Source organism: Neoarius graeffei, chromosome 4, assembly GCF_027579695.1.
Source record: "Neoarius graeffei isolate fNeoGra1 chromosome 4, fNeoGra1.pri, whole genome shotgun sequence".
NCBI lineage: Eukaryota > Metazoa > Chordata > Actinopteri > Siluriformes > Ariidae > Neoarius > Neoarius graeffei.
In genome coordinates this window covers 82,125,500-82,145,066 of record NC_083572.1, presented here as the reverse complement: position 1 = coordinate 82,145,066, position 19,567 = coordinate 82,125,500, and the positions used below count along the sequence as shown (strand labels likewise).

The 19,567-nt window shown below is 43.0% G+C and overlaps 1 protein-coding gene across 2 annotated transcripts in view; it reads left to right on the top strand.

The window, feature by feature from the left end:
- dipk1ab (divergent protein kinase domain 1Ab) overlaps positions 1-19,567 on the top strand; it is a 78,565-nt gene that overhangs the window by 55,586 nt on the left and 3,412 nt on the right. For both annotated transcript variants that reach the window (XM_060919834.1, XM_060919835.1), the window contains 3 exons: positions 12,608-12,742; positions 12,928-13,035; positions 15,227-15,403. In XM_060919834.1, coding sequence (XP_060775817.1) covers positions 12,608-12,742; positions 12,928-13,035; positions 15,227-15,403 — 420 coding nt within the window. The remainder of the gene's footprint in view (positions 1-12,607; positions 12,743-12,927; positions 13,036-15,226; positions 15,404-19,567) is intronic.

Below are 19,567 nucleotides of genomic sequence, written 5' to 3'. Positions count from 1 at the left end.
GTCCCGCTCACTCAAACGCGCGGTCTGACGCATGCGCAATTTGGAGCACAGGACTCACAGCTTTGGGGTATATTTTACCGTATTTTTCCATGTAACGGTTGTTACTGTTAACGAATAGGTAGCATAGGTATAATTTACCCATTACTTTTATAATTTCTTGGCTGACTGCAATAATCGAGTAAATTTTATCTGGTTTGCATAGATTATATTTACCACTCTCCAAAATCACTTTTTACAGTGTAATATCATTAAGCGATTCAAGGAATCTAGAGGTATTTGTGTGTAAAAGGCAAGGGCACAAGCCTAAGCTGAACATCTGTGATCTCGGATCCCTCAGACAGCACCGTATCAAGAACCGTCATACATCTATTGCCGCTTTTCCACTACAAACGCGGCTGAGCCGTGCCGTGCTGAGTCGGGCTGAGTGGGGCTGTTGGAGTTGCATTTCGACTACAACCGTGCTGAACCGTGCTGGCTGGAAGTGGGTGGACACATTGGGTGGAGTTAGCGAAAGTGGGTGGACGTCACGTGATGTCGTTAGGCGGCGCAAACAGTGACATCAGTGAGCTTTTAAGCGGTAGTCTCACAACCCGAATAGTAAACAATAAACATGGAGGACATGGAGTCGTTAGTGTTGCTGGTCTTGGTGCTGTGGCTTGTTGTCACCGACAACGCCAACAGATACTGGCAAGAGCGTATAGATGAGGCGAGGCGCATAAGGCTTCAGAAATTCTCATAATTCGTAATTCTTCTTCTTCCGGGTTTACGGTGTTTACAGATCCCAGCGTGCTCGCGGGGCGTGTGTGGGCATGTGAGGACACTCCTCCTCACCAATCAGTGCACAGGGGAGTGTCTGCTCACGCCCCCAGCCTCACTCGGCTCGCTTTGGCTCGCTTCAGCCCCACTCCAGAACCGTGCGAGTTTTAGGGGCTAAGCAGGGCTGAAGCGAGCTGAGTCGTGCTGTTTTTTGGTAGTCGAAACGCGAGCCGTGTCGGGCTGAAGTGAGCTGAAGCGAGCTGAAGTGAGCTGAAAAAGGGTAGTGGAAAAGGGCCATAAAGCTGATATAACCACATGGGCTCGGGATTACTTTGGCAAACCTTTTGTCAAGCACTGCAATACAGCATTATATCCACAAATGACAGTTAAAACTTTTACTGTGCAAAAAGGAAGCCTTATGCTAATTGTGTCCACAAGCAGCGTCAACTTCTCTGGGCTCAGAGGCATGTGGGATGGACCATCACACAGTGGAAATGGGTTTTGTGGTCCAACAAATCAGTATTCCAGGGTTTTTTTTTTTTTTTTTTAAAGAAATGGCCACTGTGTGCTCTGGACCAAAAATGAAAAGGACCATCCAGACTGTTACCAGGATGGGGTTTGTGAGCGAACGTTTTAATGCAGCTGTAATAACAAATGTTTGCCCTGGACTTTGATTCAAAGAGCTTAAAACAAATAGCAGGGTGTAGAATCAACTGTGCTGTGCATTTATGGTTTATTCTTTCATAAGTAAGTGCTTTTAAAATTACCTCAGGTATGTAAACAAGTCCAAAAGCCAGGGTCGGTCATGGTATGGGGTTGTCAGTGCCCTTGGCAAAGGTAACTTGCACTTCTGTGATGGCAGCATTAATGCAGAAAAATAGATTGAGGTTTTGGAGCAATGTATGCTGCCTTCAAGACGACATCTTTTCCAGGGAGATTTCAACAAGACAGTTCAAAACCACATTCTGGACATGTTACAAAGGCATGGCTGTGGAAGAAGAGGGTGCCTGTCCCCTCTGTCCACAATAGAGAATGTGTGGCAAACTTGGAAATTAAAAATATAACCGTGACGACCCTGTACTGTTGCACACCTTAAGACCTGTTTGCAGGAAGAATGGGACAAAATAACACCTGAAACGCTTCATCACTTGGTGTCTTCAGTCCCTAAATGTCTTTTACTGTAAGTGTTATGAGAAGGAACGGCAACATTAAAAAGTCGTAAATGCTTTACCATCCCAACTTTTTTGAAATGTGTTGCAAGAATCAAAATTGAAATGGTTTTACTTTTGAAAAAACAAAGTTCATGAGGTAAAACATCAAATAATGTGCTGTTGTATTGTTTGAGTGCAATACAGATCAAAAAATGATTTACAAATCACTGTTTTCAGTTTTAATTTTAATTTCAACACGCAGTCCCAACTTTTTTCTGATTTGGGATTGTATAATGCACGTTGTAAAGAAACTCCACGCAGACAGTAACATGGGCTCAGGATCAAACCATGGAGCTGTGCAATAGCACTGCTACACAGCAAAATCCCCAGTGTTGAATTAACACCCAGAGTGTTTATATAGGTCCAACTGGACACAAATTAACTCTGAAAGTGTTAATTCAACACTGAGGAATTTGCTGTGTACCCACTGCACCACCAAGATTATTTTACAGCCTAAAGGACCTTATGACCATGAGTTGACCTAGTGGTTAGTGCGTCCCTCTTGAACAGGAGATTGCGAGTTCTGCTGACGGTCGGGTCATACCAAAGACCATTGTAAAAATGGTACCTACTACCATCTGGCGAGTTATGGCACAGTACAAATGCGAGTTAGGAGTCAAACTCTCGCAGTTACCAGAGGACTAGCCCCTTCCCATTGTGGAGGCCAAGGGCTATAGAAATGGAGATTGGTGCCACCCAATGTACCTTAAGGGTCTGGTTAGTACTAGGACAGGAGGTGGCCTGGGAAGACCAGGTCCCAGCACAGGAGGGACTTTGAAAGGAACTTATTCTTTTAACAGGTGATTCGTTATTCAAAATGTGCTTGATGGTTTTCTAATGGATTTGTCCTACAGGAAAACTGGTGGTCTTTGATACGGAGTGCCTGTGGTTTAATGATGATTTCAGACTTCTTTGATATTAACATTTCTAATGAATCTGAACTTGAACAAAAAAGGCAGTCATAAAGGCCATAAACAAGAAAACACTGATTTATTGCAGGGGTTCTCAAACATATGCAATCTGCATATACATTATTATTATTATTATTATTATTATTATTATTGGGCTGTTTTTTTAATTGTGTATTATTGTATTATTACAATGTTAGACGACAACAGTCCAAGACTGAAAATGTTCAATTTTGCCCTGTATCCTTTTAAAAATTTCTGGATCCAGACACGGTTCTGGATCACCTCCAAAATTTTAAATTCTTCATTGGGCCAAGACACGTATCTAGTAAAATTTTCATGAAAATCCATCTGTATGGGGTTTTTTTTGTTTGTTTTGTTTTTTCTGCAAAGTTGCTAACAAACAAACTCTACCAGATGTAGTGTTGACGAATGTCTGTGTGTCACATGAGCCTGCTTTGTTTGGCAAATTTCTGGAATTCTCGGCTCAATTTTAGCTAAACACAGCCTCGGGTCATCCTCAATCTGTGCGCAATTGTGGTACTTAGTTTTGAGCGCGGTCAGTTTTGAAAAGCCTGCCTCACACAAGTATGATGACGTGAAAGGTAGGAGAATTTTTTAAAGCAACGTCCCAGAGCTGGGGGTCCTCCTGCATCAGTGTTACCCAGAAGGATGTAAGAGAACAGGTGCTAAAAAGGTGCTTCAGCCTGCTGTCACTCTTCAGCTCAATAAGCTGCTCTTGCATTTGCAGTGACAAATCATTTGCGGTGCAAACAAATGGGTCCCAAACCCATGAAAATGACTGGTAGTCCTCCTTGAAATAAGAAACTAACTCCTGCTTAAGCCCAGACAGGTGATCTGCAGCTGATTTGAAAAATGGAGGCGAAATCACTGCCATGTGCCTCAGTGATGAAGTCTGTGAGGACAGGGAACATGTCCCAATTTCCAACAATTATGTGGTCATGCCAGAGGACAAGTTTTTGGATGAAAGCATCCACTCTATCAGCAAGGACCAACACGTTGGAATCTCGGCCTTGCAAAGACGGATTCAAAAAACTATTCAGTCTGTCAAATATGTCGCCCAAATATGACAAGGAAGCTGGCCACAGGGAATCATGGAGGTTCTTGGCCAGTTCCGAATTGCTTTTGGTCAAAAACAACTTCACCTCCTCTCGCAGCTCATACAAGCGCTGTAACACTCTCCCTCTGTGTGCAAGAGCAGCTGTTCATGCCCAGAACCCATTTTCTGACAGAGGACCCTGAATAACGGAGTGTTCAATGGACGTGACCTTAATGTAATTTTATCATCTGAACTGCCTGTTGAAGCACAGATTGGAAGTGTGTCTGCATTTTTTTTTTTAGCTGCAAGTGTCTTGCGATGGATATGAAAGCTGCAATGGTATGAGCTCGACTCGATTGCACAGTGGTGTTTCCGATGTCTGTGATCTCTTATGTACTTGAGGTGTGTCTATAAAAGTTCCTTGCTGAGATTTCAGATAATAACTCTCCGTTTTCATTGGCTGGACAAAAGACGAAGACGTTCATGATTTGTTGGTGCAACTGTAAACCAGCCCCTTGCATTTGCCACTGAGCGGTCTGTGACCACGCGTCCTACTCAGTGTCCACGTGCCCCTCGGTTTGAGAACTACTGGCCTAGTGGTTAGTGTGTCCCTCTTGACCAGGAGATTTGCGAGTTCTGCTGACGGTCGGGTCATGCCAAAGATCATAAATAGTACCGACTACCATCTGGCGAGGCATGGCGCAATACAGATGCAAGTTGGGAGTCAAACTCTCGCAGTTACCAGAGGACTAGCCCCCTCCCACTGTGGAGGCCAAAAGCTATAGAAATTGAGATTGGTGCCACCCAATGTACCTTAAGTGTCTGGTTAGTACTAGGACAGGAGATGGTCTGGGAAGACTAGGTCCCAGCACAGGAGGGACTTTGAAAGGAACTTATTCTTTTAACAGGTGACTCGTTATTTGAAACGTGTTTGATGGTTTTCTTTTTTTAAAGATATTTTTTGGGCTTTTTTCACCTTTTATTGGATAGGACAGTGTAGAGACAGGAGATGAGCGGGAGAGAGAGACGGGAAGGGATCGGGAAATGACCTCGGGTCGGAATCGAACCCGGGTCCCCGGATTCATGGTATGGCGCCTTATCCACCTGAGCCACGACGCCTCCGTGTTTGATGGTTTTCAGACTTCTTTGATATTAACATCTCTAATGAATCTGAACTTGAACAAAAAAGGCAGTCATAAAGGCCATAAACAAGAAAACACTGATTTACAGCATTGATGGTTATTTAGACAAAACTGGAACATCCATCCGTTATCTATATGGCTCATTTGTCAAGCTGGAGCTGGAGCCAATCTCAGCTGATTTCGGGTGAGAGGCGGGATACACCTTAGGCAGGTTGCCAGTCTATCACAGGGCTAACACAGACAAACAACCATTCACATTCACACCTATGGGCAATTTTTAGAGTGGACAGTTGACCTAATCCGCATGTCTTTGGACTGTAGGGAGAAAATCAGAGCACCCAGAGGAAACCCGCACAGGGAGAACATTTAAACTCCACCCAGGAAGGCCCCAGTCGACCAGCGGGTTCGAACCCAGAATCTTGTTGCTGTGAGGTGACTGTGCTAACCACTGCAACACCGTGCTGCCTAAACTGGAAAATTATTCTTTTAAACCACAAAATATTGACTGGGCCACAGTAGAGGAAAATCACAAAACATAAATGTCTTGATTTTAGGCTAGTCCTCCATAAATATCTTCTGAGATTATCATTATCCTGTGATGTGAAATTTTAACACCTCTGATCTATTCACAGTCCAGTTTAAAAACATGTTCAGTATTTATGACTCAGCAGCCTGTAGCGTGGGTAGAACGCTGATGTCTCGTGAAAACAACCTGAATGTTGCAGTATGTGTAAAGTAAGCAAACTGTTTTCCACCATACTTGTTTTGTTCTGTCGTTACATTTGCTCATGAGAATTTCTTCATTTGTTGGAAGTCGTTGTGAGTTGCGAAGTCTGAAAAGGGTTGTGGGGTTTTTGTTTGTTTGTTTTTTCTGGACAAATCTTGTATGTGGGTTTTGATGACCTGTGTTTGTCCTGGATCATCTTCCAATCTGTCCTATAAAAGAAAGACCTAAAATAACACCTGTAACTGAAGCAAGAATAACCAAATGTTTAATGGAAACCATTAGACCAATTATCTTTTTTTTTTTTTTTAAATGCCATAAGGTGCAGGAGGCATTATGTTTTCGGGGCGTCCGTCCCGAAACCTTGTGAACGTAATATCTCAAAGGCTAATGAAAGGAATTTCACCAAACTTTCACCATTTGTGTGCTTTGGGACAAACATGAACTCATTAGATTTTGAGATCAAAAGGTCTAAGGTCAAGGTCACTGTGAGGTCAAATGTCTGTTCGAAAACCTTGTGAACACAGCATCTCCAAGGCTACTACGAGTAATTTCACCAGGTCAAGATTACTGTGAGGTCAAATGTCCATCCCCAAATCACAACTTAATAAGGTGTGTAGTCTGCCGGACGGAGGCATCCCCATCGACACCGTTGGCGTCGAGTTCTATCTAGTTTCGTCTTAACCAACTGCATGCTGAAGATATTAGGAGCAACTTTTCATTCATTTTCAGTAACCTCTGTACCACTGGTTCAGTGTCATGGTGTATCTGGATGCTATTCCAGGAGCACTGACACGGAGGCAGGAATACACCCCGGAATGGATCCCATTTCATTGTGTTTTTTTTTTTAAATAAATAATTATGTATGCTCATCCATCTGCTGTTTTATGAACTTCTCTAATCAGCCAATCCTTTGACAACAGCACAATGCATAAAATCATCCAGATACAAATCTTCAGTTAATGTTCCCTTCAAACATCAGAACGGGGAAAAATTGTGATCTCAAAGTGTGACTTTCACTATGGCATGGGTGTTGGTGCCAGATTGACGGACTGGTTTGAGTATTTCAGAAAATGCTGATCTCCTGGGGTTTTCACACACAACAGTCTCTAGAGCAGGGGCGATTTCTCAGAGACAACAAGGGAAGCCGAGCTTCCCCTAAAATTCTCTCCCCAAACTGCGGCGTCTACGACGTTGAATTCTCATTAAAACAATAACTTGCATAACATAATATATGCCCAAGATTGTATTTATGTTCATAACTATCCTGTAACTTATTTGAGTGATGTCTGACGAACTTGCAGTTCGCTACGAGAATCACTTTTGCTGCCAGGCTGTAACCTTTCTTATTTCAATGGGCTCTATGGACTGGCAGCAGTGTTGCCAGATTGGGCGGTTTTAAGTGCATTTTGGCGGGTTTTGAACATATTTTGGGATGGAAAACGTCAGCAGTATCTGGCAGCACTGACTGGCAGCCGGGTATCCGTTGCAGTCTACGAGACGGCTCTGAACAGCCAATTTCGGCTAGTTGTTATTGGTTAAAATCAACAAAATCGTCACTTCCAGGGAAGCCGGGCTTCTCTGGGACTAAACGAGACAGTGGGAGGGACAAGAAGCCGGGCTGATGAAGGATTATTGGAGGTAGTGTTTGAAAGACATGAGGAGGGCGGTACTTCGGCGAGGAACACGGAAGTATGATCAGTCAGTCCCTAGCGGATGTCGAGAAAGTGTAGTCGTGTGCCAAAGTGCTGTCCGAATTTCTTTTCATATAAACGTTTCTTCTCATTGATGTCTCTGTACATTACTCTGTAAATAAATGTAAACATTACTCGTTGTGCTCCGTTAACTTTCATCCATTCTATCAGTTTGATCATTCGTGAATTCACTCGTTTATTTCATTTGTAGTTCAATCTGGTTGTAGGCTAGCTTGAGCCTTATTGGGATCTGCAGTGCTAGCTGCTAACAGAAATTGGTGAAGTCTCTGGAAAGCACAACCAGCTGGTATGACAGGGTCACAGACCATTTTCTGGAAAAGGAGCGGAGGGCAGAATTTGTGTATAAATAGTGTTCATGTTCATGAATCTGAAGTGTGTATATTGTTCAGTAATGTTAAGAGAATGGTGGGCTCTGTGTTTATAGGTTATACCTGGGTATAATATTCAAGGTTCTGTGTGTTGCATAGCCTACCTGGTTATGAATTTCCAGCCAGACTGTGTTGCAGAAGATGTTCAAGGATGTGTTGCACAGCTGGGTGTTGTGTTAAAGACTCTGTGTTGCATATCAGGGTATGATGTTCAAGGCTCTTCGTTGAATAGCCAGTGATTTTTGGATGTTTGATATTTTTGATTAAGGATAATGAGGCACTAGCCTGGCAAGCCAGACTATAACATGAAATGTACAAGCAAAAATACTTTCTGCCACTAGGTAGGGTTGTCTAGTTCACTATGCTAATGGGGCACACCTTTCTATGCTTTGATATCCGGCCTACAGGTTTTACGATGAATGCGTAAAATGGGCTTCCCCTGTTTTAAAAAGCAGCAGCCGCCACTGCTCTAGAGTTTACACAGAATGGTGCGAAAAACAAAAAACATTGCGCGACCGTTCTGTAGGTGGAAACGCCTTGTTGATAAGAGAGGTCAGAGGAAAATGGCTAGATTGGTTCGAGCTGCCAGGAAGGCTATAGTAACTCATATATAATCACTTTTTACAACTGTGATGAGCAGAAAAGCATCTCAACATGCAACAGCAGAAGACCACATTGGGTTCCACTCCTGCAGCCAAGAACAGGAAACTTGGAATCAAGAACAAGTTCCTATTAAAGTGGCCGGAGAGTGTATTCTACTACAATCTTAAGTACTTTATTGTGCAGCTTTCCCTTATTGCACAGGGCAGGTTTTAATATTCGCAGCTTTCTGAAAAGCGGTGTCCGTTCAGAAAGGCATTGATGTTAATAATTTATTCCCCTTTATAAATATTGCAATAATGCTAGCATCACTGAGGCCCTGGATTTCTGTGGCATATGGTGCACTATAATAAGAATACAGCCTTCTGCTTTCACATCCTGTTGAGTGTTCTCACCTTCGCATCTGTTGGTAACAGCTCAACTGTCTCACCTCCTCATTATGACTTGTTCTGTGTCGGTCATCCAGTCGATTCAATATGCTGTCGGAAAAGACACGACCACCTTTATTAGGTTGTTCACTTTTCCTGCGATCGCTGCAGGCGAGATCGCTACTTTTACGTCAAGAACTGTTTTATAGTGCAGACAGAACTCCTAGGTGTTGCAGATTAAGACAATAACAGGCAGAGACCTACTTCTTACTCCTCCAAGCGTCTCGATTGCTGTCAGGAAAATAAATGGAGCTGCTCTCTCTTACTCGCTGTCTTTCAGCACATACTTAATAATAGTCATCAGTGCTGGAAGCTATTGTGCTGCACTACAAGGCTCTCTTTCTGCCTGTCAGTTCTGGAGAAGAGATAACGTCAGATCTGGTTTTTCAGATAAGAATGTGTCAGGTCACTGAAGACTGAGATGTCTTCAGGTGAATGTGCATCTAAATGTTCACTGCTTTGTCTCGCCAGCTTCTCGTGCACATTCCGCTCTCTAAAACATTTCTTCTTGATGCACAGAGTACAGAAATGAAATTGCAGTGTTAAACTGCGGGCTCACTGCTTACAGCAGATTAACACTTCATATCTGTCAGGTTTCCTTACAATCAAATCTGGACTTGATGTCAAAGAATAACAAATGAATCTCGGCTCTGTTTTCCTTCTTTCAGTAGGGTACAGGGCACCTGCTGTTCTTTGCATAATTGTTTAAAAAAAATTTTTCCTAAGAAATTGACTTGGAATTTAAAAATGTCGTCTTTTTTTTTCTCTATCTATAGCAATAATGTACCCAAGTATATGACTATATAAAATTATCTTCCCCCCAATTATATCTTGATTATTTATGCATTTAACTATCTACATGCTGTATGTGTCTTTATGCAGCTAATTAAGTTCTCATCTCATCTCGTTATCTTTAGCTGCTTTATCCTGTTCTACAGGGTCGCAGGCAAGCTGGAGCCTATCCCAGCTGACTATGGGCGAAAGGCGGGGTAATAATAATAATAATTATTATTATTGTTGTTGTTATTATTTATTATTATTATTATTATTATTATTGAAAAATAAAAACTTTTCATTCCATATTTTGGAGTGGATTTTTTTGTATTTTTTTTTCGAGTTTATTTCGCCCTCAGTTGGTTCAGCAACACACTCCGCCATTTTGTTTTTCTCTACTCACAGTATATGAGCTGATATAGCCTAGTAGTAGAGTAGCCAATCACAGCTCGCGATTGCTCATATCCAGTGAATGTGGATAGAATAATAGTGAACGGACTTTTTAAAGCAAAAGTTCACCCTGAAACCTGAATTAAATTGTGGGGAGGATTGTGGGTCTTTTTTTTTTTTTTTTTTTTTAAATCTTGAAATATTTCTGATTGTGTATAGTGATTCTGGTGCTGTATTTTTGTTATTCATATAACAAGTTGTCTGGCAATCACAATTAAAGTACAATGGTGATTTTATTTTTATTTTTTAAAAATAATTTTCAAAACTTGTGATAGCAGTCAGTTTTTGCTAGAGCTTCTTTTTTTACTCTCATAATTTTCCAGCAACGTTACACATCATATTAATGACATTCACTGTAGAAATTGTGGAGACAGAAAACGCTGATCTCAGAGTTACTGTCTGACACATTTTCACTGAATTGCAGCAAGCTCAGCTCTGCTTGGTGGCAAATTATGAGATGATGAGCATGATGATGGTGTTGATGGTATTAACTGAAAGGTTGAAGCTTTGGAACTTTATCTGTTTGAGCAGAGCGTACAGACGAGGTGGTGAGAGACAGGGGAGCAAGTCATGTATAATCTCACTGGCATGTATTTAAAGGGCATTGTGGTTAATTTAGGAAACTGGTAGCCACAGTGAAAGAAAACCAACATTTCAACGAAAGAAGTTTAAACGAAAGTCAACTCCAACGTCATTACATTACAAAATGAAGAATGGATGCCACTGAAAATCATGCGTTGATTTATACAGTGGTGCTTGAAAGTTTGTGAACCTTTTTATAATTTTCTATATTTCTGCATAAATATGACCTAAAACATCATCAGATTTTCACACAAGTCCTAAAAGTAGATAAAGAGAACCCAGTTAAACAAATGAGACAAAAATATTATACTTGGTCATTAATTTATTGAGGAAAATGATCCAATATTACATATCTGTGAGGGGCAAAAGTATGTGAACCTTTGCTGTCAGTATCTGGTGTGACCCCCTTGTGCAACAATAACTGCAACTAAACGTTTCCGGTAACTGTTGATCAGTCCTGTACACCGGCTTGGAGGAATTTTAGCCCATTCCTCCATAAGAACAGCTTCAACTCTGGGATGTTGGTGGGTTTCCTCACATGAACTGCTCGCTTCAGGTCCTTCCACAGCATTTTGATTGGATTAAGGTCAGGACTTTGACTTGGCCATTCCAAAACATTAACTTTATTCTTCTTTAACCATTCTTTGGTAGAACGACTTGTGTGCTTAGGGTCGTTATCTTGCTGCATGACCCACCTTCTCTTGAGCATCAGTTCATGGACAGATGTCCTGACATTTTCCTTTAGAATTCGCTGGTATAATTCAGAATTCATTGTTCCATCAATGATGGCAAGCCGTCCTGGCCCAGATGCAGCAAAACGGGCCCAAACCATGATACTACCACCACCGTGTTTCACAGATGGGATAAGGTTCTTATGCTGGAATGCAGTGTTTTCCTTTCTCCAAACATAACGCTTCTCATTTAAACCAAAAAGTTCTATTTTGGTCTCCTCCATCCACAAAACATTTTTCCAATAGCCTTCTGGCTTGTCCACGTGATCTTTAGCAAACTCCAGACGAGCAGTAATGTTGTTTTTGGAGAGCAGTGGCTTTCTCCTTGCAACCCTGCCATGCACACCATTATAGTTCAGTGTTCTCTTGATGGTGGACTCGTGAACATTAGCCAATGTGAGAGAGGCCTTCAGTTGCTTAGAAGTTACCCTGGGGTCCTTTGTGACCTCGCCGACTATTACACGCCTTGCTTTTGGAGTGATCTTTGTTGGTCAACCACTCTTGGGGAGGGTAACAATGGTCTTGAATTTCCTCCATTTGTACACAATCTGTCTGACTGTGGATTGGTGGAGTCCGAACTCTTTTTAGAGATGGGTTTTGTAACCTTTTCCAGCCTGATGAGCATCAACAATGCTTTTTCTGAGGTCCTCAGAAATCTCCTTTGTTCGTGCCATGATACACTTCCACAAGCATGTGTTGTGAAGATCAGACTTTGATAGATCCCTGTTCTTTAAATAAAACAGGGTGCCCACTCACACCTGATTGTCATCCCATTGATTGAAAACACCTGACTCTAATTTCACCTTCAAATTAACTGCTAATCCTAGAGGTTCACATACTTTTGCCACTCACAGATATGTAATATTGGATCATTTTCCTCAAATAAATAAATGACACAGTATAATATTTTTTGTCTTATTTGTTTAACTGGGTTCTCTTTATCTACTTTTAGGACTTGTGTGAAAATCTGATGATGTTTTAGGTCCTATTTATGCAGAAATATAGAAAATTCTAAAGGGTTCACAAACTTTCAAGCACCACTGTAAAAGATTGACATGCAAGTCATTTACAGTTGGATTTTTTTTTTCTTCTTTACCATCCTCATTGAACATTTGCAGTTTAATATGACTATCTCTGTTCTTTCTGTTTTGTGCCCAGACTCGGTTCTCCTACTTGCACATGAAGTACCTGTTCTTTTCCTGGCTGGCTGTGTTTGTAGGAAGCTGGGTGGTTTATGTCGAGTACTCCTCCTATACAGAGCTGTGCCGTGGACATGAGTGCAAAAACACTATTGTGAGTTCAGCCCCAATTTCACCTCCAAGGCCAGTATATAAGAGTTCCTCCTAGAGGCGATCATTGTGACAACGGAGCCATCTGCTGGAACACAACTGTACACAATTTAACCTGTCAGAAAATACAGCACCGAGGCAGAGCGGTGGCGTTGCTCTGATGTGAAGTGATGTGTGTGTTTATTTCAGTGTGATAAGTTCCAGAAGGGGGTGATCGATGGTACAGCCTGCAGCAGCTTGTGTGAGAAAGAGACGCTGTATTTTGGGAAATGTCTGTCTGCCAAACCCAGTAACCAGGTCAGAATCTATTCAAATGTTAGTGGTCATGCACACAACAATGTCCAGTGACACAAAAACAGAAGTTACATTAAAATGGAATTTACTTTGCATAGAAGTCGAAAAAGAAAATATAAAAATGTAATATAAAGGATAAAGAGAGGTGACCATAAAAAGTATGGACTACTACAGGTGGAATAAAGTTTGGATTGTATGTGCAATAGTGCACATGTATGTGTAATCTAATTACTACTTGCACACGTTCACTTTAAGTTTACTTTGTGCTTGTAGTTTGAATCGTTCAACTGATACGTTGTAAACTTAATTATTACTGCCTTAGAAAGGCTGCATTTAAAAGCAGGAAGGCACCGATGCATCATTTTATTCTGATCCAGATATTTGGATATTTAACAGTTATTCACCGACGTCAAGGTTATTATTCACCGATATTCACTGAGCCTGAGGTGGTTAATTCCATCCATTATCTCTAGCCGCTTTATCCTGTTCTACAGGGTCGCAGGCAAGCTGGAGCCCATCCCAGCTGACTACGGGCGAAAGGCGGGGTACACCCTGGACAAGTCACCAGGTCATCACAGGGCTGACACACAGACAACCATTCACACTCACATTCACACCTACGGTCAATTTAGAGTCACCAGTTAACCTAACCTGCATGTCTTTGGACTGTGGGGGAAACCGGAGCACCCGGAGGAAACCCACACGGACACGGGGAGAACATGCAAACTCCGCACAGAAAGGCCCTCGCCGGCCCCGGGGCTCGAACCCAGGACCTTCTTGCTGTGAGGCGACAGCGCTAACCACTACACCACCGTGCCACCCGGTGGTTAATTGTTTTAGTATAAAAACACACAGGTGATTTTATTTAAAAAATAATTTATTTCAAACTTCAAAAGCAGCATACATGGTAAAGTGTGCAGTCTTGTCACTTTTATCCATGCCAACTCCTCTCATAAAATACTTTTTGTTTTGAAATGGATAAAATAAATCACAATTCCACCTTACCGGTGAATAGTTTTAGACCAAAATTCGTAGCATCTTTAGTGCTTTCAGGAGCAGCATTTTCTTTCATAATTTGTAATTCTTCCTCAGTTACGGTGACGAACCAACTGGCTGCCGTTTTGCCGAGTCGCTTGAGGTGATTATCAAGAAATAATCCGGATGTCTCAACCAATCGGAGCGCGCAACTTCCTATAATTACTTGCGTATTTATACTTAAACTGTATACAGCCTGGGTGGCATTGTCGCCTCACAGCAAGAAGGTCCTGGGTTCGAGCCCCGTGGACGGCGAGGGCCTTTCTGTGTGGAGTTTGCATGTTCTCCCCGTGTCCGCGTGGGTTTCCTCCGGGTGCTCCGGTTTCCCCCACAGTCCAAAGACATGCAGGTTAGGTTAACTGGTGACTCTAAATTGACCGTAGGTGTGAATGTGAGTGTGAATGGTTGTCTGTGTCTATGTGTCAGCCCTGTGATGACCTGGCGACTTGTCCAGGGTGTACCCCGCCTTTCGCCCGTAGTCAGCTGGGATAGGCTCCAGCTTGCCCGGGACCCTGTACAGGATAAGCGGTTATGGATAACTGATGGATACAGCCTTCTGATTTTGCCTTCATCTGGCAAAATTCCTTTGCTGTCCTACACATCCCATAAAACTGTGAATAAGCCAGTATGTTAAAAAGAGAAGGGAAAAAAAAGGAAGGAAACCGGCAGCTGAAAACAGTGGGGAGAAGGAGAGCAGTTTGTGGACAAGTAAGTTAATATTTTTTACTTAAGACTTTATGGGTGATGCGTGGGTTTGCACCGGGTTCTCTGGTTTCCTTCCACTGTCTATAAACAGGCCGGTAGGTGGATTGGTTTTACTAAATTGCCTCGGAGTGTGAATATACAGTGGTGCTTGAAAGTTTGTGAACCCTTTAAAATTTTCTATATTTCTGCATAAATATGACCTAAAACATCATCAGAATTTCACACAAGTCCTAAAAGTAGATAAAGAGAACCCAGTTACACAAATGAGACAAAAATATTATACTTGGTCATTTATTTATTGTAGCCCTGTGATGACCTGGCGACTTGTCCAGGATGTACCCCGCGTTTCGCCCGTAGTCAGCTGTGATAGGCTCCAGCTTGCCTGCGACCCTGTAGAAGGATAAAGCGGCTAGAGATAATGAGATGAGATTTATTTATTGTGTGTACATTTCAGGTGTACTCCGGTAGCTGGGGAGATTTGGAGGGCATCATTAAGTGCCACATGGAGGATGTTCCTCACTATGACCTGGAAGGCGAGCTGGAACCACGCAGAGAGTCGGTAGCCTTTAATAGGCCCACTAAAGGCACATCTGTGGAGAAGTTCAGGGAGATGGTCCTGAGCCATCTAAAGGTGAGAGCAAAGTACTTTAAAATTCTAACTGCGGAATCGCAAGTACTCCCAGAGAGTCCAAAAGAGCATAATTAACATTGCTCGCTGCATGGGAAGGCTGGCATTAATACTGTATCTCCTTTGTCAATCAGAGAGACATTAGCCAGTCAAAGGCGTCTCTGAGCCCATGTGTTGGTGCTCTCCTCTTGGTGTATTTAGCTGCTCTTTAGCGTTGCCTGAGCAATAGTTTGGAAAAAAAAAACATGGTGGCTTCATGTGCGTCTCGGTAGAAGCACATGATAGCACTTACCCTCCTACGTTGGTAGCTGTGATGAGATATATTTGTGGGTGGGGAATTCAAGACAATGAAATCAAGCTTATTAAATATGGAACCAGGGTTCTAACTAGGCCTTTTCAGCATAGACGGAATGTTTCCTTACCGCTACGCCCACAATATTGCTAACATGCCTGTAAAAGTTGCCGCTACACTAATAAAAAGACTTGTCAATCTTGAAAATGTGGTCTTTGTTTAATTTTCTCTTATCGTCCCCACGCAGGGGTGACAGCGTGCCGCCATGCAAATGTTCTATTCTACATTTGGACATACTCCACTCACCGTTTATGTAAGTGCCCAGCGCATAGTTGCTCGAGTAGTTCCGTGTGGACATCATCACTGATCATGCTAGTCCAGTTTACCTCCTTCCTTATGCTGTGTTCGCAGTAAAGTGCCAACTGTGTTAAGAAGCACTTGCGTGCCATGTACGTAATGCCTGCCAGTCCCCGAGTTAGATCTGGATAGCAGGCTTGTAGTACTCGAGTCCAGGACTCAGACTTGCATCCGACTCATGCCCTAATTTTAAGGACTTGTGACTCAACTTGGACTTGAGCACTGATGACTTGGACTCGTAAATTGGAGACGAGGACTCGGATTTTTTGTTTGTTTTATCTGTAACCACTTATCCCGTGCGAGGTCGCAGGGGGCAAGCTGGAGCCTATCCCAGCTGACCATGGGCGAGAGGCAGGGTACACCCTGGACAAGTTACCAGCTCATTGCAGGGCTGACACACACAACCATTCACACCTACAGACAATTTAGAGCCACCAATTAACCTAACCTGCATGTCTTTGGACTGTGGGAGGAAACCCGTGCAGACATGGCAAGAACATGCAAACTCCACACAGAAAGGCCCTCGTCGGCCGCTGGGTTCGAACTCGGAACCTTCTTGCTGTGAGGTGCCAGTGCTAACCACTACACCACCATGCCGCCCTAAGATATTTATCTCATCTCATCTCATTATCTCTAGCCGCTTTATCCTGTTCTACAGGGTCGCAGGCAAGCTGGAGCCTATCCCAGCTGACTACGGGCGAGAGGCGGGGTACACCCTGGACAAGTCGCCAGGTCATCACAGGGCTGACACATAGACACAGACAACCATTCACACTCACATTCACACCTACGGTCAATTTAGAGTCACCAGTTAACCTAACCTGCATGTCTTTGGACTGTGGGGGAAACCGGAGCACCCGGAGGAAACCCACGCGGACACGGGGAGAACATGCAAACTCTGCACAGAAAGGCCCTCGTCGGCCGCTGGGTTCGAACTCGGAACCTTCTTGCTGTGAGGCGCCAGCGCTAACCACTACACCACCGTGCCGCCCTAAGATATTTATATCTACGTTAATTTTTGTGCAAGAGTGTCACACTTGTGCACCTTCGCACGTGCATCAGATAGACTCTCGGGCACACTCTGGACAGCACACTTGCCAAGCGGACTCGTGTGTGCGCTGTAAACGACTCGCGCCTACACAGGATTAAGGCGCAAACCTATATAAAAACTGTGAAAACACTTACTTTGGAAAGTATTGTGTTGCATTGCTAACAAGTTACTGAGCCTTGTTTCCTTGTTTGGTTCCCTGATTTCCTGTTTCTCGTCTTTGATTCTGCTGAGTCTACGATAGCCTGTTTGCACCTCGCTTGACCTATTGTCCGTTTCACTATTTTACAATTTTGCCTGCCATTCTGGATTGTTTACCGTCTTCACTTGCATTAATAAACACACCTTCTGCACTCACATCCATCTCTCAACCATCTCTGACAGAATACTTCGCACTCCCTCCCTGACAAAGAGAACGCACATTCACCTGTTCATACGTCATGTTCAGGAACAAACTCATGTTTAATAGCGCTGAAACAGCCACCGTCAAATGGTGCAGTTGGAGTGTTGGACTCGACTCAAATATATATATTTTTTTAATGACCATGACTTGACTCGGACTTGAATGCTGGGGACTTGAGACTGGACTTGGACTCGAGGTTTAGTGACTCGACTACGGTACTGCTGGATAGTCATGTATTGTAATTGAATGGCTGAAGCTGAAAATAAAGGGGACACTTGGTGAACATCAACTGGTTGTTTTATTCTTATTCCATAAAATTGTTGAATATTAATTATAATAAGTCTTCAAAAACAATCAGCAACTTTTGGCAAAAAAACAAACACACACAAAACCTCATTAATATTACCAAAAAAGAGTGACTTTCAGGGAGGCCTGCAAGTGCCAGGAAATGCACTAGAATGCATCTCCGAACATGTACAACCCGTGAGCTCTCAGGAGGGCCTATGGCGGCCTCCGAACCCCCCGGCTATTATGCCTGGTGCCACTACGCTGATATTTTGGTCTAGTTAGAACCCTGGGAACATTCTATCCTGTCTCAAGTATAAGTCTCTTTGGATAAAAGCGCCAGGCAGACCATCAATAATATATAACTGTACTGCATATTTCATTAGTTCTGTCGCTATAAAATCGAAAGAGACTGCCCATGTTAGCAGGACATCCATTGCCAAGTCGTGAACAGAATGTGAGGCTGAATCGTGAAGTATTCTGAATGGTTTTCACTTTCTACTACAATTAATAACTGATTAAACTTTGTCACATTATTCCCAAGCGCAGGGGTTCTGGTCTGTGTATGTTTTGGCCATTCTATTTTCCTTACAGAAATAAGAAAAAGCAAAGCATTTAGAAAATTTAAAAAGGACTTGATTTTTGTTTTATCCTTTGTAAAATAGAAACTAAAATAGCGTGAAAACAGCAAATGGCCCCTTTTTTCATTTTCTGAAAACAGATGTGGGGTTTGTGTGTGTCCCATCTACAGCTAAATGACCCAGATGTTACAGCAATAGCTTACAGAGCCTGGGGAGGAATGAACTTGCTGTTCGCTAATGATGGCTTTGAACGTTCTACGAGATAACAGCGGCTGCAACAACTGCATTGATTTTAGTAAAACTTTTTAAGCAAGTTTCACCTGAAATATGCAACCTGGTTTTTCTGCACTCATATCCTTGAGTGGGGGCGGCACGGTGGTGTAGTGGTTAGCGCTGTCGCCTCACAGCAAGAAGGTCCTGGGTTCGAGCCCCGTGGCCGGTGAGGGCCTTTCTGTGTGGAGTTTGCATGTTCTCCCCGTGTCCGCGTGGGTTTCCTCCGGGTGCTCCGGTTTCCCCCACAGTCCAAAGACATGCAGGTTAGGTTAACTGGTGACTCTAAATTGAGCGTAGGTGTGAATGTGAGTGTGAATGGTTGTCTGTGTCTATGTGTCAGCCCTGTGATGACCTGGCGACTTGTCCAGGGTGTACCCCGCCTTTCGCCCGTAGTCAGCTGGGATAGGCTCCAGCTTGCCTGCGACCCTGTAGAAGGATAAAGTGGCTAGAGATAATGAGATGAGATATCCTTGAGTGACACTCTGTTTTGGAAAACGGCGTACCGCTCCATGTGTTTTCAGCTGCCAGTCCCATCAGCCAGGTGTTTTTAATTATTGGAACATAGCTGCTCGTGCATGTGGGCGGACCATGGCTTCCGGTTTCAGAAAACGAAAAAAAAAACACCTGGCTATTTTTTTTTTCTCTTATTTTTCTGTTTTACGAAGGAGAAAACGAAAATCAAGTCCTCTCATCTCATCTCATTATCTCTAGCCGCTTTATCCTTCTACAGGGTCGCAGGCAAGCTGGAGCCTATCCCAGCTGACTCCAGGCGAAAGGCGGGGTACACCCTGGACAAGTCGCCAGGTCATCACAGGGCTGACAAAATCAAGTCCTTTTTTTATTTTTTTTTATTTTTTTTTATTTTATATACGCAGTGGCCGAACGGAGGACGAAACATGACTTGTTTTTTCATTGTTGGATTTTGAAA